Source organism: Lepidothrix coronata, unplaced genomic scaffold (genome assembly GCF_001604755.1).
Source record: "Lepidothrix coronata isolate B3197 unplaced genomic scaffold, Lepidothrix_coronata-1.0 Scaffold14, whole genome shotgun sequence".
NCBI classification, from domain to species: Eukaryota; Metazoa; Chordata; class Aves; order Passeriformes; family Pipridae; genus Lepidothrix; species Lepidothrix coronata.
Genome location: NW_016690194.1, coordinates 6,821,557 through 6,849,097, shown reverse-complemented (window position 1 = coordinate 6,849,097; position 27,541 = coordinate 6,821,557). Strand labels below are relative to the sequence as shown.

Below are 27,541 nucleotides of genomic sequence, written 5' to 3'. Positions count from 1 at the left end.
GAGATACTGTCATTCCAGATTATTAATATAAGTCTTTCCAAACCATTCCCACTGCACATAAGGAGCAGTCATGCCTTAGGGAAGTGTTTTTGAAGAATGCGTAATACCTTTGTAGTAGCTTTTGGCCTTTATCTTAAATTTTTATAATTTTTTTCAGCCAGCAGTTAAGCAGGAGCTTTTTGAATTATGTTTTTTATATATTAGCTGTTGACGTGTGTGAGGAGTATTGGTTCATTCTGCCACCTTACCAAAACAAGTGGTAGTACCTCAAGGTTGTCTTTTAAAAACAATTTAAAACAGCAAAATTGTTTTTGAATAGCTTTATTCATGTAATATATCAAAATTACATTGGGTTTCTTCATGTAAGTGTGAGATTTTCTATATGGATTTTCATATGAGTGCCAACAATATTTTTAAGTATATGAACAACGTATTGTTCTACAATCTATTGACAGAATTTGTATATGTTTAAATTTCTGAAGAAATCAAATCAAAGTTGAGAATCAAAGTTTTAATCTCCTTTGGAAAGTTATAATATTAAACTTTTATGTACTTTTACATATATGTATCTTTAAATATCTATCATATTAAGGCTGTTTAAGCATTTAATTAAAATAACCCTCCTTTTATCTGCCATTACTTCTGTCCCTAGAGAAGAATATGGTTTGTTTTTTTAACAATTTTTTTTTTTTTAACAAAATTGGACAGGAAATAATGCTGTGTGTCCTTGTAACTGGAGGAATTTGGAGTGCACACAGTGCCCCAGTTTCCACCCAGTTCTGACAGACATTCTTCTGGACAGTGCTATGTGGGCTGTGTTACAGCACAGACTACTCAATTTTGGATTTGAGGACAAGTTAATGACTGGCGTTATTATATTATTATAGTTTAGATACAGTATTTGGGAAGTATTGCAGAACACAGTCACTGTGATTTATGTTGTCTGATGGGTTCACTGATCAACAGCAGAAGTGTGAAGTCAAGAGTTCTTAAACTGCATTTCCCTTGAAGACAGTGCTAAACAAACCAGGTTTCCTGGGTGGGAATGAAGTCACAGCCAGTATAGGCATTCATGAGAGCTTGCCAGCACAGAAAACCAAGCCAAAAGAGCTTTACATCTTCACTTGAGTGGTGGGAGCCTGGGTTATAACTGTGATGCTGCTTGTAATTTCCACATCGCCTCTGACTAAAGCACTCCTTGAGGATTATAAAACACTGGCTGGCTGTGGCTGTGGGGGGAACACTGCCACCTGCTGAATCCATAACACGGGTTCTGTGCAAATTGCAAAATATTCGAGATTTTAAGGGTACGTTACAATCAGGGTTTTTTTTGGTCATGCGTTTTTTACCTTAAAATAACACACATTGTATTCAGAAGCCCCTTTCCCCCCCAAAAAAAAAATCTAAAATATGCTTCCCTAGCATGAAAAAAGCTCAATTTCAAGTATCAGCTATATCTATAGGTGTTATAAAGTAATATGGCCAACCAGATTGATGATCATAAAGCCTTTCATAACTGTGAAATCTTGTTTATCCTTTTGATACTTGAATTATGTAGTGCCTTTTAGTCACAATGATCACAAAAATGTACACCTCTGTTTTTATTGTTTTATTTTAGATAAGATGGGAAAAAAACATCACACTGGGGGAGCCCCCAGGATTCTTGCATTCTTGGTGGTGGTAAGTACCAATTTTCTTCTCCTCTGATGTTTTAGTATATGTTGAATGCTGGTTCCAGCAGCTGGAGGCAAGAAATTCAGGTGAACATAGTAAAAGGAATGGGAGGATGAGAATTAAGAACCATTTTCTTGTTAAGGAATGAAATAACAGAGAATTAGATATAGAGAAAGATACTGATATTAGATACAGAAAAAAGAAATACTGCCTGTGTACTGTTAAAAAAGCATTTTCTGGAGAGAGTGGCCTGCATTTCTTTCTTCACCTTCCAGAAAATTTTGCAATTAAAAGTTACTCTGCATATCCTAAATAATTGCATTTCGGAAAAAAACCCCCAATATACAGAGCCTCTGTGTGGGTGTGAACTTTCTCAGCCTACAGTCCACAGTTGTGTGTGTAGAATTCTCACAGTCACTGCTGTATAGCTATGGCATTTATTCATTGTCACATTTGAATATATCCAATATACTTGTGTTTGAAAGAATAGAAAATTGCAGAGAACATGTCTAGCTGTCAGCAGTACAAGAATTTACAAGTGTTAAAATGGTCCCATTTGAACCCAACTGATCTGTACAGTTGCATGGAAGGTGGCATAATTTTCACTGACCATTCTTTCATAGCTTTAACTGTGTGATGGCAGCCTAGCAAGAAGAATGTGTCCTTTTTATCTCTCATTTCTGCATTATCTCTAATTCTGATGGTCTGCAGTATAGTACTCAAATTGTCCACAAGGCCTCGGACTAAGTTATAAAGGATTATAACTTTATAGGATTATAAAGCGGGTGCTGGACTAAGTTATAAAGCGTTAAGTCTAAACCATTAAAAAACTACTATGACAAATTTTATTATTTTAATCATTCTAACACGCATATAGTTTCATTCCAGAAACTTTTTGTTATATTTGATTTGTGTATAACTCTGAAGAGGTTTGGGGGGAAGACCAATGGGAGTAGGTACCTTAGTTTCCTTTCTTTATGACCCAAGAACATGCCCATCTATTTTCTACACCAGAAAATGGTCCATACACCAGATTCTCTGGGAACTTTTGTTTAGGGACAATATTGGACATTTGCCCATAGAAGCTGTGGCTGCCTCATCCCTGGAAGTGTCCAAGGCCAGGTTGGATTGGGCTTGGAGCAACCTGGGATAGTGGCATGTGGTTGGGACTGGATGGACTTTAAAGTCCCTTCCAACCCAAACCATTCTGGGATTCTGTGAACCTTGACATTGGAAGGAATCCCGTCTCTCTCTCCAGATTCTTTCCTTTCCATGTTATTACAAATCCATTTTTGTGGAAGTTAATTGGAGCAGTTGCCGGAGGGATGAGGTTAAATACAAACTAATACACATTGTACTCTTAAGCCATATATATTGGCCTACATTTTTGGTCTGTACTACAGTGGTATTGAAGAAGAGCACTGCTTGCCTCAGATCAGACAGCAGGACTTGATTCCTCACAGGTGTTTTACAAAGCTAAATTCTTCCTCAGAGGTGTTTTCATCCCTTGGAGGGAAAGTAATGTGTCTGTTTCTACACAGGGACATGCACATGGGGGAGGTGTGTACACCATAGAATCTACATGAGCATTACAGTGACGTTGTCACCCTCTCTGTAACTTCTTGCAGTGTATTTTGGGATCTCTACTGTGCAGCTCCAGAAAGACGAGAAACATGTGAACACTCAAGTGAAGCAAAAGCCTTCCATGACTATGTAAGTTTTGTGTCTTTACCACATTTTTTTAGTTGCATGTGATAAAATGTGATGGAGCACAACACGAGTAACTCCTGGAAGCCATCTCAGAGATCAAGATGCTGTCCCAGGTGTTAATGCAGAATAAAGAATATCCTTCTGTACATGGACACATCAGGCTGGTCACAAAGGCAAATGGAAGCATGGATGTGACCTGTCCAAATACCCAATTAGCTCCGCCAGTGCTAAAGAAAAGGCTGTTCAGCAGTTAGAATTGATCCCCTGGCTTTTGCCAGGACCCCACAGCCTGAGAGCGTGGTTGTTCAGATATTTTTGTATCCTGGAGTAAGTCTTTCTCATCCTAATAAACAATTCAGCATCACGGAATTCGTTAAATGCAAAATCATCTGGTCCAAGAGAACGGGAGTATTAAAGAGCAGAAGTTTTATGCCGGTTTTGCTGCCTTTGAGACTTAGTTCAAAACACAGCAGGAATTTCAGTGGTGTTTTGAGGGAGAATAATGCTCACAGTACAACTGTGAAACCTCTCTCCTTGAGTCTTTACCGGATCTGTCTTAGAAATACTGTCTAGTTACTGCTGAAATACATTTCTACAGATAAAATTGAAAACCGACTGCCACAACCCAATGTCTTACAAACACAGATTTGCAACAACAGGAATGAATCAGCTAAGTGACCATTTTCTGTTGTAATGGCTTGGTGTCTTACAGTATGTGAGCTAATGGTGATCTTGCCTTCTCTGTAGTAAACAACAGCTTATATTGTAAATGCACCACAGATAGATCTGTTCAGCATATTTTACCAATGCCTCTTCAACACCCTGTACTTGGTTAAATTTTGAGGGTAACTGGTAAAGGAGCTTGAACAATGTTGCACAGTCAGATCTGGGCTACATTGATCACTAGACATAATTAATGGGAAAAAAAAAGGTATCAGAGAGACGAACAAAGTTTCAAGAAAGTTTTGCACCCACAGAGATGTTAAGGTCAGCCAATTTAGTGAAACACATTCCTCAAATTGGAAATGAAGTAACTCTTGCAAGTACAATTGCTGTAATAATTTTTACTTGATCTGTTTTAAATATTGGAAAAGTAAAATATTTAGCAGTATATTTTCAATCCTTGTTTCACTCCCCACAAGGAGCAATAATTTTACGGGAGTACTTTAAAACTCTGGGAAAATGACAGTAGAGATTTAAATTTGGGAAGATCAGAATCCACAGCGCAACAGTTCACTTGAATGGGGGACATTGTGCTCTCAAAAGATACTTTTTTAAACAAAAGCCAAAAATCCAAAACCTGTAAATGTTATGAAACAATTGTGAAACAGAATGATCAGCAAGAAGAAATTTTCATTGAGAAAGTACTTGGAAGTCTAAAGAGGAGGGGAGTACACAAATCTTTAAACTCACAAGACTTTCACTGATCAGTAAGTTCACTATTGAATCTAAATTTTGAGGTATACTAAGCTTTTGAGTAAGTGAATCAAAATAGTGTAAAATTTAAAAAAGTTGTCTTATCGTCACCCTTCATGGTTTCTAACTTATACAGGTCTTGGACTATTACATGGCTTTACTGCTCAGTTCTGTTGCATTATGATGTGTATTATCATGGTTCAAGAGGAGTGAGAAAATACGAGTTCTGTGTGTGATACAATTTCGAGATTGTCTGAATGTTTAAGTTACTGTATAAAGTCATGCTTGGTGAAGAAAAGATAAAATCATGGCATGATTCTATATGCACATCCGGACAGGATGTGTGCTTATTTTAGAAACAATTCAGTTTATTTCAGAAGTTGACTCACCAATTATTTCTAAAACCCGTTCTCTCCATCTTTTAAGGTGGCAGGAAAAGCTTTGCATTATTTTTGTTACAATTGAGATAAACTCATTTAACACCTTGCAAGACTCTTGGTGTTCCTAAGCATCACCTGTTTTTTGCTTAGCAGGACAGTCTGCGTCATGATATTTGTGTCCAGTATTTTATGAGTGTGTTGTATGCTCATGTTAAAGAACATAAAAAATCATTATAAAATATGGCCAAACAAATTTCACAGCAGAGGAAGATGAACATTTATTAAGTGCAATCCTGACCCATGTAGTGTTTTGCCACTGACTTCAGAGGGGTCAAAACTCCACCATCAGTGAAGATCCATCAGGAAGCTGCTTGTTGGATTCAGGCTTCTCCACGAGGCCAAGGGGTCTGGTAAATCAAAACCCTGCTAGTCACGTTGCAGGTCAAGTAGAACATTTGTAGTGGTGCTGTCATATCTGAAGGCTGTAATTGTAAATACAAAACAGCACAAAAGGCTCGTTTATTAATTCATATGAGCAATTCAGAATTTTTTATTAGGCATGCGTTCCACTTGAGCTAAGAAAAATCATTCCTGCTGAAGGAGTGTGTGGTCTGGGTGCACCAGACGTGTCATCTCTAGCACTGAGTGGGTTGTGTTAGCTGAGGGAATGATCTTGTCTGTCTTTGCTTTTGTGGAGAGAGAAAGGTTTGAGGATGTTTGATGGAGGAGGAAATCACTTGTGGATGATTTAATGGTTTGTGAAATACTGCTGCCTCCGAGTCAGTCAGGAACACACAGGTTGACTCATAGAATGAATATACACAAAAATGTAGTTTCTTTAAGTTTACTTTAAAGTTCTGCAGTATCTCAACTGCAATTGTAAAAATAATGCCTTTTGAGTTCTCCTTCTCAGACAGCGCTTTGTTGCTTGCAGTGCTACAATGCTCATCTTACTAAAAATGCAATAAATAGAAAAGCAAAGGCCTATTCTGGCTTTATAAAGAAGATTTTCTATGCTCATCCCGAGTTTAAGTATTTTCAACTTCTCTGTATTTGAAGTGGATTATACATTTATTTTCTATTGAGATTTGCTATTGGGTATATTTTGTTATGAGTGAACAAGTTTCTGAACCCATTACGTACATTTATGAAATCTCTTTTAGACTTGAAAAGAGGGATGCATGGATAGGTTCTGCCTGGAAGTTTTAACATATATGGCATAGAATTGGAAATGGTTTACGTTTCAGGTAACTCAGGAATGGAAGCTGGTGCTTGCACACCCAGCTTCTAAATATTGCAGGTGTTTCAGTAGGAGTAGCTTTATTTGGAGCAGAAAAATCCCCGTGATTATTTTCCAGGTACCTGTTACTTTTCCTGGAGGAAAACTTCTCTGTGCTTCGAAGTCTTGTGAAAAATTACATACATGGATGCTCTGAGGCAGAATTTAGTCTTTGCGGAAGAGTTGGTTTGTCTTTCTTCACAGTATCCTAAGGAGATCTCATCATCTCTCTAGTTCAGAGCTCGTTTTTCCAGGTTTTGAGATCTTATAAGGAGAGAAGAGAGTTCCAATGTGCATCTTCTTCCACTTCTTCCCAAGCTGAAGACTGAGGGAAAAGGGGAAATAAAACATAAACTGGATTTTTAGCAGCACCTCTACTTCAGAAAACCACAAATGGCTATCCTCCTCTTCCTCAGGCTCCTCTTCCTCAGGCCTAGCCACTTATTCACATCTCTGGACTCTCGGTTTGAAGGAGTAGTACCTGAAAAGTCTTTTATTACAAGATGATTTCTGTACATAACAGTTAAGATATTTTTACTGTCCAGAAGTTCCCGTGCCTCTCTCACCCTCTTGGCAATCAAATTTTTTTCTGTGTGGCATTGGTGCAAAGAAGGTATTTACTATTTCTCACAAGTAGCTATAGTCAAATCTTGATTATTTTCCAGGTAGGGTTTTTACTGGTGTCTTCTCCACAGCTCCTTGAAAGACCGCTCTTGGTATGAGCAAGGATCTCTTGTTTGTGTTTATTTCTCCCAAAAGAGTGCAAGGTCATTTACAAGATAAGAAAAAAGAGACATTCATTGCCCCAGAGACTGTCCAGTCTCATGAGCTGGTACCACATTTCCATCTGACTTGTTAGCACAGTTTATGGTGAGCTGTGTGACATACAGCTTTGTTTGTGTGAAGGTTGTAGAGTGTATCAAAGACGATGCTATAATTAGTTCTGTCCAGATTATTCCTTTTAAAGGTTGTAACTATATAAGTCTATCTTTTCTAGAAGTTACTGAGGGTAATGTTTGGACACTTGAGATGGCTGATCAGTCTGTGAGATTTTCTTCAGGAAAGTTGGGTCCCTGCATTTATTGCTATGTTTTATGGGGAGAAAAATGGCCACTTTCTTCCCTGGATTCATCTTCCTTCGGCAGATCTAAAAAGCACTTGCATTCCCTAAATGCCCCAACCCCCCTTAATTAGTCATTATCAGTACTCAGAATTTGAGGGGTTATGAATATTTTTATGTCTGTTTTGGACTAAAGATTACCATGAAAAGCCTATGTGACTATTTTTCCACAAGGACTGTTCTTTTTCTAATTTCTTTCAACTGCTGTCTTCCCTCTCTGCCTTTTGTATGGGGATGGAAGAACTTGCTTTCACTCTTGGTTTTCTTGCCTTCCCCATCTCCTGCTACTCTGTTCTTCTGCAGGCAGCCTAGTTAGGGCAACTTCTGGGTCCTCACAGGTTTCTTGATGAAAATTGAATTCCAGATCTGGTTTCCAGCTGCCAGTTTCTGTGGAGAATGCATATTAAACTCCTTCTGCTTAAAACAGAAATAAAAAAAAATAAATCTCTGCTTTGCTCAGGACTGTTGTACCAAAATCAATGCTGCTGGCCTGAGTTACTTATTAATTCCATACCTGAATTCCACAGAGATGTGCATGGCCCTTTACATATTTAGTGATCATCACTAAATCTGTAAAATCACCTTCAGAATATGTTCTTTCAACATATGATTCATCCTGCTATGTAGATATTACCTGTGTCCGTGTAGACAGCGGATTATTTCTTAAAACTAGAAAAAATTAAGTGGCCATGGCATTCTTTTTGTAAGTAATATGAAAATGAAAAGCATTTCCTTCTACACATTCATTGTCAAAATAATATCCTTTGGTTTTTGTGTAAATAGCATTCATTTTTAAATAAAATACCTTGCTTTTCTGTTCTTTTCATTCCGTGGAGATCATGTCTCACACTGTTCAGGTATATATGTATAGTAAAATGTGTTCTTACATATGGAAGCTAGAAGACTAAGGAAACCTGACATCTGCCTTGAAATCACATATCTGAACACATTATATGGTTAAAGATTGCACAACAATGAACAATTAATAAATCATATTTTGTGCAGAATATTCTTGATATGTCTCACAAGGTGATAGGTCCTTTGGTTTCTCCAGTGTGCAGCCAGAAAGCTGTAAATGTGAAAAAAACGTGATAAATGTTTAGCATTCTTATCTTGTCAGTCCTGTAGAAACATTATTTTGTCTTTGTGGGAGGCCAGTGCTTACTGAGAGGTTTGGAAAGGACAGTGTGATTCAGAATTCTAGGGTCTTAAATAGAACTGGACACAGGCAAGCTGAACTTTTTCAGTCTCTTCAGCTCCTTAATTTTATTACTTAGTAGCTGTTCTTAAATGCAATTGCGTGGAAAGGATTAATTAAAAGCATCCTCCAGGCCCCATTCACAGTAGGCATCACTTTCTGCAAACAGCAGTGACTTGTGTCACTCAAGGTGTATCTCAAAATACTGCACTGGCATCTCCGAGAATGTGAAACTCTTGTTTTTGCTCGTTAGAAATTTTCAGAATTAGAAATTGGTACTTCCTTTGGATTGTAGGGACTCCTTTTGCAGGAAAATAGGGATTTATTCTCTATTTGTTTTCTGCTAAGAAATTCCCCAAGAGTATTCTCATTCGCACATTTTCATGAAGAAGGAAGAAGTGCTTGTTCTGCATATCACCACCATCCTCCTTCATCATTCCTTTCCGTAAATTACTGGCACATACAGTGGTTCAATTTGAAATACTCTGTGTCACAAATGTTAATTGTAAGCTCCAATATGTTGTTTCTTACAGCCAACGTAATTTTTCTCTTCATAGAGTTGATTTCCCAGGTAATCCTTTTGCTGTGCTTCTCTTTTAATGTGAGGGCTAACCCACTTGTTTCAGAGAGCACAAGCAGCATTTTCTCCCCAAAATTTCAATGCCCCTTCTTTGAGTGGATATTTAATTGCCTTAGAATGTGGAAACCGCTGACAGGAAAAAAAACCACCATTTACCCAAAGGTAATTTAACTCCTCTTTCATGGTTCCCAGAGAGAGACACTGGACATGTTACTTTCTTTTACATGTTTTCTGAGAACCATTATAGGTTTGTTTTCATTGAAAACAACAGGAGATAACAGCCGTTTTAATGAGGGGAAGCTTTCCAGGAACATTCAGTGCAAAAAATAGTATTTGTTCAGAACGGAGCACTAAAAAGATTTATGTACACTGTGTGTAGAACCATGCCAAATTTATGAAATAGGGCAAAATTTGGTCTTCTTTTGTTGGAGGAGAGGGGGAGTGTGTGAAGATTCAGCAAGTTAGGGAAGAAGTCAGTGGTTTAAGAGAGAATGTGGAGGGCACAAGAGGAGGAAGAGGTCAGATACTGAGGGAAGTGGCTGGAATGCTCAGGCTGCTTCACAGGCTTGTAGAGTAGTTTATTATTTTACAAAACACAGATAAAATCTGTTTATAAGATTATTTTTTTAATTGTTGATAGACACACTTAAATTAATAGTTGCTTTAGTCCATGATATTTGTCTCCACGGATTAGTTTCTCCGTGTTCTGAAGTCAAGGGCTTTCTTTATAATTAAAATAAAGCCAAGACACTCCTGCTCTGAAGTTGTGACATGTGTCATTGCCTGGAAGAAGGCTCCAGTGGAAATTTTTGACCAGTTCAATGGAAATCCCAGAATACCTCAGTTTCTTTTCCTGTATGGTTGTCCTGATGAGCAGCTGTTAACTTCATCCATCTTTCAGAGTAATGTTGTTAAATGTGTCTTGTGCAAAATTCCTTGCAATTGAATGAACTCTGTTCATTCAAATTTTAATTTTTTCATTTGCTGTAATGGATTTAATGGATTATTTATGCTACCATAATGAAAGCTGCATTACAGTTTAAATTTTAAACTTTATAATTGAAGTGGACACAAAATCAAAAGTTTCAGTGGAGAAAGGGTGTTTTTCCTTTTACAAATGAAGGCACTTACATGTATATATGCATAATGATATGTAATTTAATAATTTATTATGTAGAATGGTAAACCTTCTGGATTTTAGACATTCCCTCAAAATTTGTAGCAACTTTGTTTCTTTGAAATTTATTTCTCTTCTAAAATTGAGAAGATACATCCTACCATGAATTCAAGAGGAATTGAGAAATGCCCTGTTTCAAAACTTGTTTTAGTAGTTGTTTTTAAAAATATTTTATTTCCTGCTGTTGATATACAGATCATTCTTATTCATTGCATAGGTATGTATACTATGTGTATACTATGTGTACACAGTATGTTTTTATAGCACTCCAGAAAGTTATTAAAGAAGGTCAAGTTGTAGCTCAGTAACACTGGGAATATTAAACTGATTAACAAGGACTCTGGATTTAGAGTTCGAGATCTTCTGACATTAATATTTAACACTGATTGTACATAATGTTTCACGTCAATAAAGTGCCACACAAATGTTTGATCAATGGAGAGCAAATGTTGCATTAAAGCCTTGCCACGACCTGTTTCCCTCTGCACTCCTTCCTCCTGGTGATTAATCTTCCACACCAGGATTTCACCTGATGTTTATAATGCCAAATGATTCAGGTATCCTCCTGTCAAGGGTTTGGACTGAGCTGTTCCAGTTTATGCAGTGAGATTTCTCTCTAGGCTAATGGTGAGGAGGAGTTTTGGAGCTGTGCAAAGGTGTACCTGTGCATGGCTATACCTTTGTCTCCAGCAGAATACAGTAATTTCTCTTTTCCTGGTGCCAGTACTTGGTTAGATTTGAGGCACTTTGCCTAAATGCATTCTTCTCTAGCCTCATAAAAAGTAAAAGTGAAAGTGAGAGCCTTATTTCTGCACAATATGCCAAACACAGATTTTGTTATCAGCTTGACTGCTCCGTTAATACGTCTAAGTGACTCATTTCAGACTTGCTTAACACATGCCTGGAAAAACCGAAGACTTACAACTTCCATCTGCTCTCTAATATGATGAAAGATGAATCCTGAAGATCACAAATTGTGGGAGACATGCAGCTTTTAATAAGAACAGCTGAACAACAAATGCCTTATGAGAGGTGGTAAAAAATGAAGTAATGAAGAGAAAAGGCAGGCAGGCCTCTGGAGGGAACAGGGATATCCATGGCTGACTAAAACTGTCACATCCAAACACAGCACTAAATATGAAATGCACATTATGTAACACGAGTCACAGGGAACAGATAATAGTCTTTTTGAATTTTCTGCCAAATTGATGCTACAAGCAGTTGTACCAACATGGGTTCTTCAGCCTGCACAGAATGTGTTGCTTGAGAGGAAACGTGCAGATCTGCTTACTGGAATACATTTAGAATGAGGTTTTGAAATCTTGTTTCTTATTCTGAAATCTCAGCATTCCAAACACGTTAACTTAGCCACTGAAAATAGCAAACCTTTGGTGTATACAGAGAAAATAAATCCTTTCATCTCCATTTTCTCTGTCCCTAGAGAAAAATGGAGGTTGTGGCATAATAAAGGGGAATCAAAAATAATAAGGTTGTCTTAAGGTGAAAGTCTGCATTGCACGTTTTCATTGCAGGCTGTTTTATTGTGACCCCTCCTTAACTTAAGTGTACATCTCCACAGTGCTGTCACAGTAACATCCACAAATCAGATTTACCCAAGTTAGGGAAGATATGTATAACAAAACTCAGATGCACCATCTGCAACCCATCAGTGGCTCATTTACCCTGCCAAGAAAGTAGTTCTCTGCATAATTCACACCAGAAGAGATGCATGACCTGTCTACTTTACTCTGACAAAGGAAGAGGAAGAAAAAGTTCTTTTTAGGGTGTGTAATAAATATTATGTTCTGAGCCATAAAGAATCTGGAAAACGTTTTCTTGTTCTGCTTTCAGATCTGATTACCATAAGCATATTGCAGACCTAAAATTTTAGCCTATTGAATGTACAGAGTTCTTAAAAACTAAATAATTAAGGGAGTATAGTCCAGGAGGTGAGTTTTAATGTATTTTCTGTTTTAAGAGCATGGCAGAAAAATATACAGTGTGTATGTGCATATAGTCAAGTATGACATTGTACTTAATAAAACAAGTTTACTTGAGTAAGATTTGGAGTGAGATTTTTAAAATCAGGCACGTGAAAGCCTGTGGAGCATGACCTCATTGGCTTTATCACAGATCTGCAAAGATGTTGGGATCTGCCTGTGCAGATCAGGGACTTTGGCCCTAATCTGGCAAACAGTTTCATGGGTGAGTGGCATTTCATGTGTGAACACTCAGATTATATTCACACATGTCTGCAGTGCTAGGGTCATAGAAAATGGTGCTAATACAGTGGGTCATTCTTGTCTACCGTCCAATTTCAGAGTTATTTCTCAGTACAGGAACCAAGCATTATTTTATTTAGTCTGCTTTTGTCTTTTTTTTCCCTGCATATTTGTGGCAAAGAGACCTTTTTCAAGTTCTTTTCTCTTGTGAAGAAAATATCAAATTTTCTGTTTATAAGGACAAAAGGTTTGAAGCGGGGTTCCATGGACAACTCTCAGATACCACTGCAGAAAGCTTTTCACTCCATCCTAGTAGTGAATTTTTAAAAGGTTTGGGTTTTTATTTTCCCAGTGTTTTCATGGGTTTGTGTTAATTTTTGTGTACAGCAGCAGGGTTTTTTGTGACTCCCATTGCCAACTGCTTAATTTTTCTTGCTTCAGCTGCTTTTTCCCCCATTGCTCTGTGGAGGACATGAGTTGTATTTCCTCTTAATAGGGACAAAGGGAGCTCCTTGACATCTTTGCTGTCTTATCCTGATAACTTGCAGAATTTCTTCTTCCTGGAACAAAATTGGTATTGTTATTTCTTTTTTAAGCACTACAGTATGTGGAGGGTTTTGTTGAAGCTGCTTCTGTTCTCTTAATCATGTTTCTTAAATTGTACAAAGAACTAAGCTTTCATTATTTTTAAAAATTACATTTTTAGCTTGATTGCTTAGAAAGCATGACCTGACTGAACGATGGAAAGTATTTAAGTACTAAAAAAAAAGCTTGCTCAGTAAAGCTAACATTGCTTCTGTTCAGTTTCCTGAAATCCAAATTAGCACAAGAAAATGGTACTGAAGGCCAGAATATCCCAGAGGATGATTTCCAAAAAGGACTTTAATAGATTTTTAATGTTGCTAGCTGTCATCTCACACCAGAGTGGTAGTTCTAGAACGTTTATTGTTAATACATTTTTCTGTTGCCACTAAAACACACAAGTATAACTTCCGATTTTCATCCAGTATGGGTAATAATTTTATACAGTGGAATGTGTAGTTTAATATTCTTCCTAAAAGCCTAGTTTTTAGCTGCTTAAAGTTTTCCTGAATTTCAGCAGTTGCAGCTGAGTTGTCTGTCCAACAACAGACAAGTGTTGACTCTCTTTGACCCAACCTCAGTCTTTGCAGTGTTTGTCAATAACAATTTGAGTTATTCCATGTTTCTGTGGATCAGAAACCTCTAAAAAGCAATGCATTCACTCCCTGTGACTTTGAAAAAAAAAAGGAAGATAAAAAATTACCAACTCGGTATGTTAATTTTCTACTTACTTCTTAATTTGTCAATTACCCAAATGCAAAACAATGATTTGTTAATAGTGTTAACTGGAAACGGCCCAGTTAACATTATTAACATCAAGCCTATGGTTGAATGATGGTAAAACCTTTGATTTTGTTATGTGCCTTAAAAATTACGTTTAAAGAGAGCAGGAGCTGAAAGAGCTGGTAATTTGGGCTGAGCTGATTTTGACATTAGGAATTAAATCTTGGTTATGTGTGCTTAAAGATTGGCTGCAAGTTCTTGTTAATATGTTAAGTACCCTGGTTTGGGTTTTTCTTTCTTTCTTCTCTGTTTTTTTACCTTCCAAATATCTGGAGATAAAGCAATTGTTCCTGATGGGAGATGAACTCTAGAGGTGCTCCAGCCTCTTGAACCTCCCTGTTCAAGAGGCTGAGTTAGGATACTTATCCGTGTAAATCTCAGGGTTAATACTTTAAAGCTTTCATACCTGTGTCTGTAGTAATAATATTTGTTCTTAACAAGGAGTCATTTTTCTTGATACAGGGCTAATACTGGATTAACCAAACTCTGTAAACCAGTCACATAAAAGATGTGGAATATCCTGGTTTTGTCAGGAATTTACTAGTTGAAAAAAGTTACAGTAAAACACAGTAATTCCAATACCTTTTCTCTTGTTGGATTCCTCACAGTTTCCGGAATTTCAGGTTGAGGTCAGAGCAAATATATCAAGAAACAAACACCATTTGCATACTAGATTTATTAGTGACTAGAAGCCACCTCAGAAAATCTATCCCAGCTTTATTAAATGGGGCCTGGAAAATATTGCAGCTATTGAGATATACTGCCTTGCTAGTAGCAGAAACTGAGTTATTGTTGATGTGCGTGTGTGGTTGTAAGCAATTATACACAACCATTACCTAAACAGGAGAAGAATTCTGCAAGCGAAAATTGCCTTTTTTTTTTAGTGATTCCTTTGTTACACTTCTGCTGAACCAGAAAACCATGTAAATTGTGTCCATTTTTGTCATGTGGATAACACATCTACTGGAACATTTTAAATCATGTGCCATTGCACAGCCACGGTGCTTTATTTCATATTTAGGTTTGGTGACATTTGATTCCTCTGATTGTCTTCAGGGGAACTTCACAGGCTTTCCTAGGCGCTGTGGGCTTTTGGAGGATGCATATCCCTGAGTACAGTCAGATTGTAAGCCCTCTCTACCTTGTGACATGGAAGAAAAATGATTTCCAGTGGGGCCCCGAACAACAACAAGCCTTCGAACAAATTAAACAGGAGATTGCCCATGCGGTAGCCCTTGGGCCAGTAAGGACAGGACAGGACGTGAAGAACGTGCTCTACACCGCAGCCGGGGAGAATGGCCCTTCTTGGAGCCTCTGGCAGAAAGTGCCTGGGGAGACCCGAGGACGACCGCTGGGATTCTGGAGTCGGGGATACAAAGGATCTGAAGCCAGCTGTACACCAACTGAGATAGAGATCCTGGCTGCCTATGAAGGAGTTCGAGCTGCCTCAGAAGTGATCGGCACCGAAGCACAGCTCCAAGGCACAAAATGCTGTTGGAGTTTTTTGACCTAAAATGTGACTTCATGGAAGATACAGAGTCTTGGCAAACCTGTGGTGGTGCTGGTGCAGAAGTTGCTTTACACATGGTCAGGATTTGTGCTGCAATATTTGGTATTCTACAACTCTTTGTAAAATAAATGTAATTAACAGAGCTGGTCATAAAACTGGGTGAAGTTGAGAGACACAAAGGAAAAATAATAACAGGACAGTGTTTTTAAAGTGCCATTTTTATGTTTTATGTTTGCAAGACCAACATGTAGTAAATAAAACTTTGAAATCTCCAAATTTGTTTATTTCTTGAGCAGAAAAAATAGAAGACTTTCTTGAAAGGTCTTTTCCTGACACAAAAGAGGTGTCCTAGAGACTCCTCAAGCTTTCCCCATAATTTTAGCTGAAATTTTAGTGCTTCTTGCCTTAGAGAGTCCTTCCTTAGTATGAAAGAGAAGGAAGTGTTGAACCTACTGCTCCTGGTAGCCCTGTGGCTCACAAGCTCTAACAAGCATTTGGCTGCTCCGTAAAAAGGCATTTTCATACTGGTTAATTGGTATTTCACCAACTGCCAGAGTAAAACAGAGTAGTGCAATTGTGGCATATCTAAAGCTGATGTTCTGGGTTTTCAATCTTCCACATTTGAAGAATGTTTTAGAGTAACCAAGTCAGAACCTCACTATGATTATCCTGTCTATTTTTGGGAAATCAGTTAAATGCTGTCTCTAGAGCCATCATTTTTGTATTTTTGTCCATGAATCAAGCAGCAGGAGGTGGTAGAAATTACCTCTCAACCTTTAGGCTTATGAAACACACAGTTTTCATTAACCAGGATCTGTCAGCTTCTGGTCTCCACATGGGTGGAGGAAGAACACACGTTATTTAGAAATGCCAGTCCACTCACTAGCACAGTTTTCCACTGTTAACTTTATCTTGGTTTAGCTTTTAGTTGCATCACTTAAGGAAAAAAAAAAGTAATTATGTGATAAAATACACAGCATCAAAGCACACTTTATTATTTAAAAATGTTGATAAGAGTGATGCACTGAGCAGAAGTTTTCATATTTGTTAGTGCACATGTAGTTACAAACTTTAATTTTAGCAGTTGTGCTTCAGGACCTTTTTACTTTGAAATATTTACTTTGAAAGATTTTCACATAAATTTTCATAAGATTTTCACATTTCACAAATGTGTAATGGAGGAGCACGAAAGAAGGCTCCATAATCACGAAACCACCAATATTTTTCCTTATATATTTTATTTGTTTTTAAAATAAATAGAAAGCAGTGGACTAAAACAAAGTTACACTTGCTCAGTATTGATGTTGCTGAGAAGACCAGGGGTGCTACTTTTCAAGCAGGAAGAGTGTTTGGTAAAGCTCAGGAATGGAGCTGAAATTCTAGTTTAACTAATTGGCACATATTATGTGAGTTGGTTTTGGTTTCCCCTTCCCTAATTCCAGAGAACTACCAAAACACTATGACCTCTTCTATAGATCAGGGAAATTTAAAGTATAAATTTTAAATTTATTTTAAATATTTTTAAAAATTACTATTTTTATTTATTTGAATTTAAAGAATGTTTTGGGATGCACAGACGAGGTGATCACTCTGAGCACTCTTTAGTGCTTGCCTGTAGTAAATAAGTTGTGGCACAGATACTTCTTTTACCAGTGTTTTCCTTGCATAATTTGCATTCTTAGACCTGTGCTTTTATTTTCCTTGGTTTGAGAGCTTAATCCTGACTTCTCGGAAACTATTGTAACTTAGTTAATACTTCTATTTTATGTCAGCTTTGCTGTCTGCAGATATACATACCATTTAGTGATATAGCAAACCACTGGTATCTTTATAAAAACAGTAAAGAAGAGTCTGAAGTATTGCTCTCAGGCATCCTCAAATGTCTGACTCAAAACTGGCTGTCAGCTTTGTCAAAATATGCAAATTTTCTTCCTTTTCTCCCCCCACTGTCACCATTGTGGTGGTGATCCTCTGCTGATCAATGATTTTGCTTTGTAAATATGTGTTTACCTTTTTTTTCTCCCCTTAACAACATGAATCTGTGACATGCCAAGACCTCTGCTTTAATTTTTAATCTCGACCTGACAGGTATTCAGAATCACTCCCTGTAGCTGCACTGAATCAACATATTACTGCATATGTTTGATGAATCATAGAATTGGTTCAAGTCTTGTTTCCAGTTACTTGGTTTCTAAACGTCCTCATTGGGGACCCAACCAGTGCTGTCAATATTCTTTGTTCCAGTTGCTCAGCAGTTAGCAGCTTAGTCTTGTTGAGGGTTTTTTTTGTATTGCAGGAGCTGCTGAAGTTGCAACTTCTTATAGAATGGAAGAAATTTAGAAATGGGCCCCATCTCCAGTGTGAGACTGTGGAAGTGTTTTTATTTTCATTTCTTTACTGGGTGTAGGTCAAGTACAACCACATTCTTCGTATCTGTGATCTTCTTGGTAGCTTTCTAATTAAACATCACCCTCAAAGTTAATCAATTCTTCATTATATCCAGAAAATTATATCTGCTGCTCAAAGTAGCTGACAATTTTTTATGTATTTAAGTTTTTCCAGTGTTTTTCCCCCTTTTACTTCTAAAGATATGCAGTCAGCACATGCTGTGTCACTGCAGTGCTTTTGTATTTTTAGATGCAAAGTGAAATGGTGAATTGTGTTGAGTAATTCAGGTGCTGAGATACTTTTGTACTGTGTCCTGGAACCAACCTTTCATTTGCTGATAAGTATAAAACCCTTCTTATTAAGTTATACTGTGTATGTACCTGGTCCTGAAACACTGCTCCCAGCATGAAGTCTGTCTAATATGTAAAAATTTGTAAATTCATTGCTCTCCAGCATAATCTGACTTTAGGCACTATAGCAAAACTCTTGGAAATTTCAGGAGGATTAGGGAATAAATAAGGACCTAAATTGTCAGGTCCTGATTTGCATATCTGCTGCTTTAATGCCGCAATATTGGAGATTTGGAGAGTGGTTCAAGGCTGTTTCAAGTTTGGGAGGTTTCAGAAGAAAGGCTGCAGTTTAGACTCCCAGAACAATTGATCAAGATCTAAGATATTTTTCACGGGATGATGTATTGTCTCCTTACACAGAAGATCAGTGTTGCTGCACCTGAAGTTGAATTTTCAAGGTGACTATTGAAAAAGTAATTTTTGGAGGTAGTTTTAGAGAAGCTTTTCTTAATTTTTTTATACTATTCTTTTTTTACTATTATTATTTTTCCCCAGTAAAGATAGCATTGGCTGCTAGATTGTACTACAGTGAAACTGGAATTACATTTGCAAGATGTATAAACACACGTATGTAAATATATTTGATGGATGCAGGCATTATAATCTGTATGTCTCACAGTGGAGCTGTCCCTAATTCCAGTTTTTCATTGGTAAAATAATGTCAAGCCTATATGTTTCAGCAGCACTTGTGTTGGAAACAATCCCATAATTTGTTTTATATTACTGCTCCTCAGGATGAGTGAAGGAGGAGGAGTGAATATTTAAGTGTGGTTGATGGGATCAGAAACTGCTTGAATGTTGACATGCTGGTATGTGAAACTGAAAGTTGAAAATTCACTGTTCTTGGTGAGGACTTCTTGTAAAGAGTGTGGGATCAAAACCATTTCTGCATCAAGGGACCAGTGGCTTAGACATGCTCATAAGCCTCCAATTCTGAATGTAAATACTCTATCCCATTGAGAAAGTGGGATTCCCCAGATCAAAGGGGAGATTTTCTGGAGATAATTGTTATTGTAAGGTAATTAACATTTCAGTTTTCTGCATGCTCATCCATCTTTTCCTCCCCACACCCCTCCCATATGTCTCATGTCAAATCCCTTGCAAATTTTGCTCTGCAGGAACAAGCACTGCAGGTCTTCACCCCTGTTTGCTCTCACTCCTGGGTTTGTCCTCCTTTAAACACATACTTGAACAGAGCACTTGGGTAAACTATGCTGTTTTCTCTCCTTCTTTCCCCCCTCTACCAAGTGCTGGTCCTGGCAGCCTCCCAGCATCCTCTTCCTCCAGCCCTGCTCTCATGGAGCACAGAATCCCTTGCGGAAATCCTGTGACCATCCCCCCTTCCCTTGGCTACAGACTCATCTTTTTTTCCAGCCCTGCTGTCTTTGCCCTGGAGCAGATTTATACCCAGACATCATCAGATTCACATCCCTTTACCGTCTCGGTAGGCTCTTCCCTGTTTCTGGATCCTTGCTGAAGTCTTTGCCTTCTCCCTCTCATCCTTCTCCATATGTAATCTCACTGAATTTTTTAAAAAAATGAAATAACAGCATGGTAACATACAGTGTGACCATTCCTCTCCTCTGATTTGCCTTCTCCCCTTTCCTTGTTTAGTTTTATTCCATCACAGGTTCAGGAAAGGGTTGTAGCTCTCCCGCTGCTTGTTCCAGTCATTCAGTTCCCTTTTCTTGCATTCTCTGCATAATTCTCTATGTTTCTCTTTTTAATCTCCGTTCTCACCTGATTTACAACTAAAGGTTTTCAATCCTCCTTGTCTTAACTAAAGGTTTTCAATCCTCCTTGTCTTTGGAATCATGCATGAAAAAAACTTAATTTCGTTTTCCTTTAGCCACATCACCAGCTCAAGCTGGTGTGTCACCAGCTTTTCACCCCTCGCTGTGTGTGTGTGGTGTCTCTCCCTCACAGGTATGAGGGACCTTCACCAACCCAGATTTCACCTGTTTTGTGAACAGGTTTGTGAACTGTTTTGTGGAATCTGATCTGCTCCGGATTTGATTCAGCCCATCCCACCTTCAGTGCCACTGATGGCTTGACTGTGCTCTCCTCATTCACCTCCTGACTTGCCAGATGCTCCTTCCCTTTTTTCGTGTTTCCTGTGGTGACTTTTCCTCATCTTTTTACCTCTATTACCTTTTTGCCTTTTTCCTCTTGGTATATTCACGCTTAGGTCAGTTCCAAACGCAAACACAAACTCAGCTGTTATCTTCATAATTCTACCTGTTCATTTCTTTAAAAATTTATTTTCTCCGAATCAACATCTTGGCTGGCTTTTGCATCTTTCCAAGCTCATTTTGAAGGAAGTGATGGAATTAAGATTCCTGTTTTCATCATCTTCTTTGCCTGTTTAAAGCAATAGACTGTTTGGCCCTCAGGCTTTCTAACTTCGTGTCCTTTTACCTTATTCTTTTCATAGCCAGATATGATTTGAGATCTGCAGGTGTTTTCCAGTCACTGCATATATGCTTATTTTAGTCTTCCTGTAAAGCTAAAATTACTGTCTCTGTGCTTAACCAGTATATTGATTACGGAATTGTGCTTTTCTCTGGCCTTCAAACATTTGGCTTTGCAGTACAAGTATTCATCCAGAACACCTCTGTAAAGATCCTGTTTCTGACTTGCTACTCAGTTTCCATCCTACATGCTGCTGGTTGTCAATCCTGTATTTCAGATAATAATAATATAAACAAATTAACAATAAGTTAATAATTTCAGATAATGACAAATTATTAATAAAAAGTTAATCACCTGGCATAATACTGATTTTGCCCTTCCTGCGATGATTTTCAAACCATCATTCCAGTGCTTTTGCTCTGTGTTGAAGAGAAACTCTCTGAATATACTGAGACTTTCCTTGTTACCGTTCTTCAGATTTATCCTTAAAATGTGGTTTCAGTGTTTTGGTTGGGTTTATGTTTGTTTCTCTTTTGTTTGTTTTCCAATTTTTTATACATTATATATATTTTTGCAACCGGACATGCCTGTCTCATATTAGCCTCATTAGCCACAAGCGTGCTTGTAACAAACGTGAGTAGAGCCCTTCCCAAATCTTCATTCGCGAAGCCTAGCCATGATGATGATGATGATGATGATATATATACTTTATATATTTATATAAGCCTTGTACAGACACCTCAACCTTCCCCACGATCAGTCTTTAAAAAAATGTTCGTTTTGCTCTCCTTCATCCGTATCAATCATCAAATAAGTCAATAGCATTCAAAAACCTTTGACATAATTATAAGTTAGCTCTTTTTAGCTTTAAACCTGAAGAGTACACACTGTTTTCAGTTTCGCAGAAAAGTATGTATTTTCCCAGATGCTCACAGCTCTGTTGCAAATATTCAGGCTTTTTAATTGGTTACGTCATAGGTAGTAAATGGGGGTAAAAAAATAAAACAAAAGCTGTTAATGATCAAAGGGAGACTTTTGGAGTTTAATATATTTGGTCCTCTAGGCTGGAGAAGGAATAAGACCTTATGACCAGAGGTGGTGCAGGGACAATGTATAAACCAGGAAATTGAATTAAAATAAATCAGAGGAGTCAAAGACATAACCCTGTTATATTACTGTGTTTTTTGAAAAAAAACCCCACTGAATTGCCAAATAGCAAATCCTCGGTAGAGGTGTGATCAGTAGTGTCTTTAATAGTCCAAATAATACTTTTGAAAATGAGGTACAAACCCAACAAAAAGTATAAATCATGTGGAGAGATTGAGACAGCTGTGGAGAAAGGGCTCAGAGAATGATACCAACCCTAAGAGGAGATGATTTTGTGAGTATTGTCATAGCTAATATATCTTGAGTTTGAAGAATTTTAGGTGTTACTCAATATTCTGTTTGTGTTAGGAACTTTCTTACCAATTCACTGCTGAGTGCTGTGTGGTTCAAATATGGTAACAACATTGATTTGGAATTTTACATAGATACCTGTTTGTGATTTAACACCTTTTCTGTTCTTAATCCTGTTAAGTGTTGTCAGATTTTCCAAGAAAGTCTTGTTAGTGTCATTAACAATGCTGTTATAGAACACAAAGGGTACCATTAAAAGTATTAGGATTTTTCCCCCTGAAATTGAAAGGTTTCGCATTCAGCAGTCTTCGTTTTATTCATTCTTTGCAGCTGCAAGTGCCCTGATTATGAGTCAGCTCCATCAGTCTTATCTAGGCAGACAAAGTGGTTTTCTCTTCTTTCTCTTACGAGTCTTTGCCTGCCACTTTTATACCAATTCTGCCACTTCCATAGCCATTCCACGCAGAGGAAGTGAGATGATTCCTTATCTCCCAAGAATGAAAACCCCTAACCAATCAACCTCTCAAATCCCTCTTCAAGTGCAACTTAAGTGTGTCCCAAACTTCCCAGAGGTACCACAAAACCTTAACATTAGTTTGATTTGCCTGTCCTTTCCAGCAAGGATATTGAGGGAATATTAATCCCTCTTAGAAAGGAGAGATTGGAAAAGCCTGTTTTTTAAAGTTTGTAGTTGAAACTCCTCAAGCAATACCAAATACCAACCAACAATAAAAGAGAAAACCCTAAACATGAAGAATCAAGAGTGTGTGCATCTGTTTCTCTCTCATTTGTAGGAGAAGAAGAGTTCTCAGAATTGGATCTGAATAGATTTAAGGAAGAAATTCAGGAAGGTTTATTCCCCTCAGGTGCACATGTTTGTTTTTTAAAACAATGATTGAGTTATTTTAATACTCTGAATGTTCATCGTCATGTACAGCACAGGAAAAATAGAATAAACAAAGGGGAAAATATTTTCCACTCGGCAGCATTAAAAAAAAGAGTTGAATCTTGGTCTATGCAGATTTGGAAGAGCTTGTCTGAGTAGAATAGGAACACAGTAAAAACAGAACCCCCCAAACTTTTATATAATAATTATAATAATAAAAGATAGAAAAGATTGTTTGAACACAGTTTTAATCTCTTTAGTTAACCGTAATACAGCTTGAAAGTTGGTTCTCTCCCAGAGATTCAACTCTGGAAGAATAGATCTCAGGTAATATCTTATTATCAATGTATTTTAGATGAGACATTCTCAGATTTTTCTGCTCTTTGGCCATTGCTGTCTGTCTGTTTCCTCTCCAAAGACTTACTTGAGTTGCAACAAAACTCTATGAAGTTTTCCTTTTTTACACTGGAGAGTGAAATAAATTTCTATTTATCCTAATATAATTCTAATTACTGTTCTGCAGCAGGAAAAAGGCAGAATTTTTTTAAAGTTAAAGTGGAGTCATGTTATACAGAAACTTATAAAGTCCTCTGGGAAGGTATTTCTGGCATTGTCAGTGACACAGTGTTTTCCAGTTTCAAAATTGGCCACTTCAGTGTGTGTGTGACTGATTTCTTTGTAATTCACAATCATATTTTTAAGTATCAGCATCACTGTGTCTCATATATTGCAGAAGTTGTATTTGAGATAGCACACAGAATGAAGAACATGGAGTATGTTTATAACAGTTAAATTCAGACAGTAAAAAGAGGCAGTGAATGTTGACACTGTTTTTTTCAAGTGTTCTGGGTATAAGAGTTTCACTAAGTTCTTGAAATGGCAAAATAGTAAATGTTAAAAGCCATAAAGGAGCATACTCAGATATTATGTGTAGTTTTCAGTTCTTGTATATGTTAGTGAACTTCTTTTCCATCAGTAAACTGCTGGTTTAGAGGTGGAGGGAGGACTTCCAGTGATTTTATTTTATTCCTTCTCTTATAATGCAGAAAGAAAGCATAATCTATATTTAAATATATATAAATGTCTATATACGTATAGGAGTCAAGTGAGGAGGACTGAGGAAAAAGCCCAACTTTGAGGCAGAATTCTGTATAAAGAGAACTGAATTTCTTTGCTTCAGTTTTTGATCTGCAAACTGGGCACAACTGTCCTTTTCTCAAGTCTCTTGTCTCTAATATTTAAAGTGTAAATTACTTGTGGTAAGAATTACCTCTTCCTCTTTTGTTATACAACAACTCTAATCAAATTCTGTTTTGGCTGAGTTTTTTATTAAAGTACAAACAGTAAGAAATAGTGGGCATGGGGAGCTCATTGCATATTAAAAAAATTCTTAAGACAGGCTGAAATCTATTAGCCCCTGGAGACAAAGATTATGGAGAATATACAGGTTTTTGGCTGCATTTTCATATGTGGAATGCATTTACGTGTGGGAGTGAGAAGTGAGGAGTGGCAGTCAGTCCTATAGCTCAAGAAATACTTTTTTTATTCAAGTTTCACTTATTTCTTTACACAGCCATTGTTAGGTGGTGGATTTAAAGCTCTTGGTTTTCAGATTTTCATTCCCAGCTGAAAGAAGCTGAATAAACTGCATAATTCAGATGTGAGTCAAGGAAAAGATACTGATATACCATCAGAGAGACATGAAGAGTCTGTGCAATCTTGTCTAAATTGTTACAGTAATGCAGGACTTCAGTCAGTCAGAATTGAAGCACAAAAACTTTTGGTATGCTCTTTAGCACATTAAAGAACTTCTCCAGAACAGTTAGTTGGAGAGCCAACATTATTCTCAACTTAATATTAAATAGCTAACTGAAGTTAATTTGAGATGGAATGGCTGAGCCACCAATAATAATTGCAGTATAATTAAATTCAACATCCTAGGGGTAGATACAGAACCAAAAGGCAACAGAGAGGGAGACTAAGCTTTAGAGGAAGTGATTTCAATAAAGTGAGATAGTTAGTCAGAGAGAGACTGAGGTTAAAAGTTAAAAGGGAAAAAACAATTAGAGGCATGGTCTAAGAAGAAACCAGCAGTTTCTTAGAAGTCAGTGTGCCATGGAACAGAAAGGAAAGGTAAGATGACATGCTCAGCCAGTAAAGTGTAAAGTGCTCTTCAAAGAAAAGCACATGGAAATTTGAAATATTTTCGTGAGATAAACACTGAGGAATGTTAATTTCAGCAGGGAGTGTTCAGGGGAAAATGAGAAGACAATGGATTTTCAAGATTATGTGGGCAAAAGTAGAAAACTAAACCAATTTTATATTTTATTTGAACAGCCTGGAAAACATAATCCATTCTTTAAAAATTAGGATTAACCCTTAAAGTACTGAACTGTCATAATAAGGTGTAACAATAGAGAAGAAGGTATGGACATGGATGTTTAGAATCATAAATCTCAGTTCATAACCTGTATGGTTCAGCATCTTATAATAACTTCTTATAATTGTCCTTGAAAAGGTCCAGGATTTCCAGAGCTGAATGAAGTATTTTAATTGTGGCCACACTGCCATTTGGTTTGCTCTTTTAACACTGAAATTGTAATCCTTCTTATACTTAAACAATTGCATATTAATATAACTACTGCATAAATTAATATAGACAGAAATTATTTTCAAAGAGTTTGACAAAATACACCATATATGAAAAACACTAGTTAATTGGTCACATGATTTATAATTTCAGGGCTCAAACTAACCAGGTTTTCTGACACAAACCTTTTGTATTTAACATTCTCATGTTCTATTTTTGAAACAGTTTTTTCACTTTCTTTTTTTTTTCCCCACAAAAAGTATTTGTGAAACTGGGATTTGAGGAAGTTTGCTCCTTATATATTAAAAGAAATTCCTCAGTTTGTAATCATATTTGATAACACAGGAAAATAAGCTGGTGTAAGGCTTGCGTAATAAACAGAGTGGGAAACAGTATGGAAAGAGTATTTTATAACCTCATTGTGAAAAATACGTGTTATGGCCTCATCTGGCTTCTCTGTGCAATAGTGGTCACTGCAACCACGTGAAAATTTTCTTCCCTCCAACTCCCTTGTACGTGCTCTTATGATAAAGTAAGTGCTTTTTGGACCATTCAGAATAATACAGAACCAGCTTTGGTTTGGGATTCTTTTCCAGAAAGGATTCTAAACAATTATTCCAAATGTTACATTTGTTATGGGAAATAATTGCACAATGAGCCAGATTTACAAAATCAGATGTTAGCAAGTTTTTTAAACATTGAGAGTGATTTTGATACTTTTAGGCTGGGTGGGTAATTGGATTTGAATGGTAAAGGGTGATGTTAATTTTCTCAAAACTGTACATGCAGTGCCTGTTCCTGCTGGTGGCTTAGCTCATTAAATTATTAATGTTGGAGGGCTGGAGTGTGCTCGGAGTTCAAGTTGCCTGTGTTCACACAATGGGATGCTCTTCAGTGGAGAGACTAAACTCAAAGAAGCCATGGAAAGGTTCTGATACCCAAGTATGACCATATAACTTTACCATAAGGTTCATTTTTAATGCCCAGGGTAGGAAAAGAAATTTTCTAGTTTAACTGTGACACAGTTTTTCATTTAACCCTTTCTCTGTGAATTACTTGTGCCAACAGTTGATAACGTCTTAAAACCTATCTTCTATAAAGATAAAATATAATATTTTCTGTTCAAAATCATTCCTTGGCATACTTCTGTGTTGCAGCACACCAGGTTTTTCTTCACTGTCCAAATAAGTGTCTGATAATTTTGTTTTCACATGAAAATGTTCTTAAGATATTTTTTGCATTTTAAAATACTCTTTTATATTTGATACTTGCAGCTGGCTTTGGGTGGAAAAGAAATAGTGAGATTTCTAGACAGTGGAAGGACTTTGTTTTTCTTTAAGGCAGTGTTCATGCCCAAAATCCCTTGTATAAAGTAATACTTAAGGTAACTGCAGACAGTGTCTTCAGGAGTGAGTTTTTTCCTGAATAGAGGTGAGGTGGTGCAGGGAGAAGAGGAGAAGAAGAAGAAGAAGAGGAGAAAGAAAACATTCTTGATTATTTTTGTTTGGATCTTTTATGGAAAATGGTACTTTATTACAAGCTCAGGTGCATTAGTTCATCAGGATATTATGGCAGGGATTTTTGTTGTTGCTTTACCCATTGTACAGTGTTTCTTGTGTTTAGGGTTTGTTTTTTAACCCCAAGATGAACATAAGTAGGCGTCATTTTGTGTTTTGTATCTTATCTTTGAGAAACAAATAACTATTTAATTAGCATTTATTTTCTGTTATTATGAAAAATAAATTGAATCATAGAATCACAAAATATTTTGGGTTGGAAGGGGCTTAAAAGCTCATCTTGTTCACTATCCTGGGTTGCTCCAAGCCCCGTCCAACCTGGCCTTGGACACTTCCAGGGATGGGGCAGCCACAGCTTCTCTGGGCAAC

General features: G+C 37.2%; 1 protein-coding gene across 3 annotated transcripts in view; it reads left to right on the top strand.

Moving 5' to 3' along the window:
• SSBP2 (single stranded DNA binding protein 2) overlaps nucleotides 1–27,541 on the top strand; it is a 141,048-nt gene that overhangs the window by 33,309 nt on the left and 80,198 nt on the right. For all 3 annotated transcript variants that reach the window (XR_001873358.1, XM_017806119.1, XM_017806118.1), the window contains exons 3-4: nucleotides 1,619–1,680; nucleotides 3,303–3,387. Coding sequence is in view for 2 of the 3 variants with exons in the window: in XM_017806119.1 (XP_017661608.1) it covers nucleotides 1,619–1,680; nucleotides 3,303–3,387 (147 nt within the window). In the remaining variant the exon portion in view is untranslated. The remainder of the gene's footprint in view (nucleotides 1–1,618; nucleotides 1,681–3,302; nucleotides 3,388–27,541) is intronic.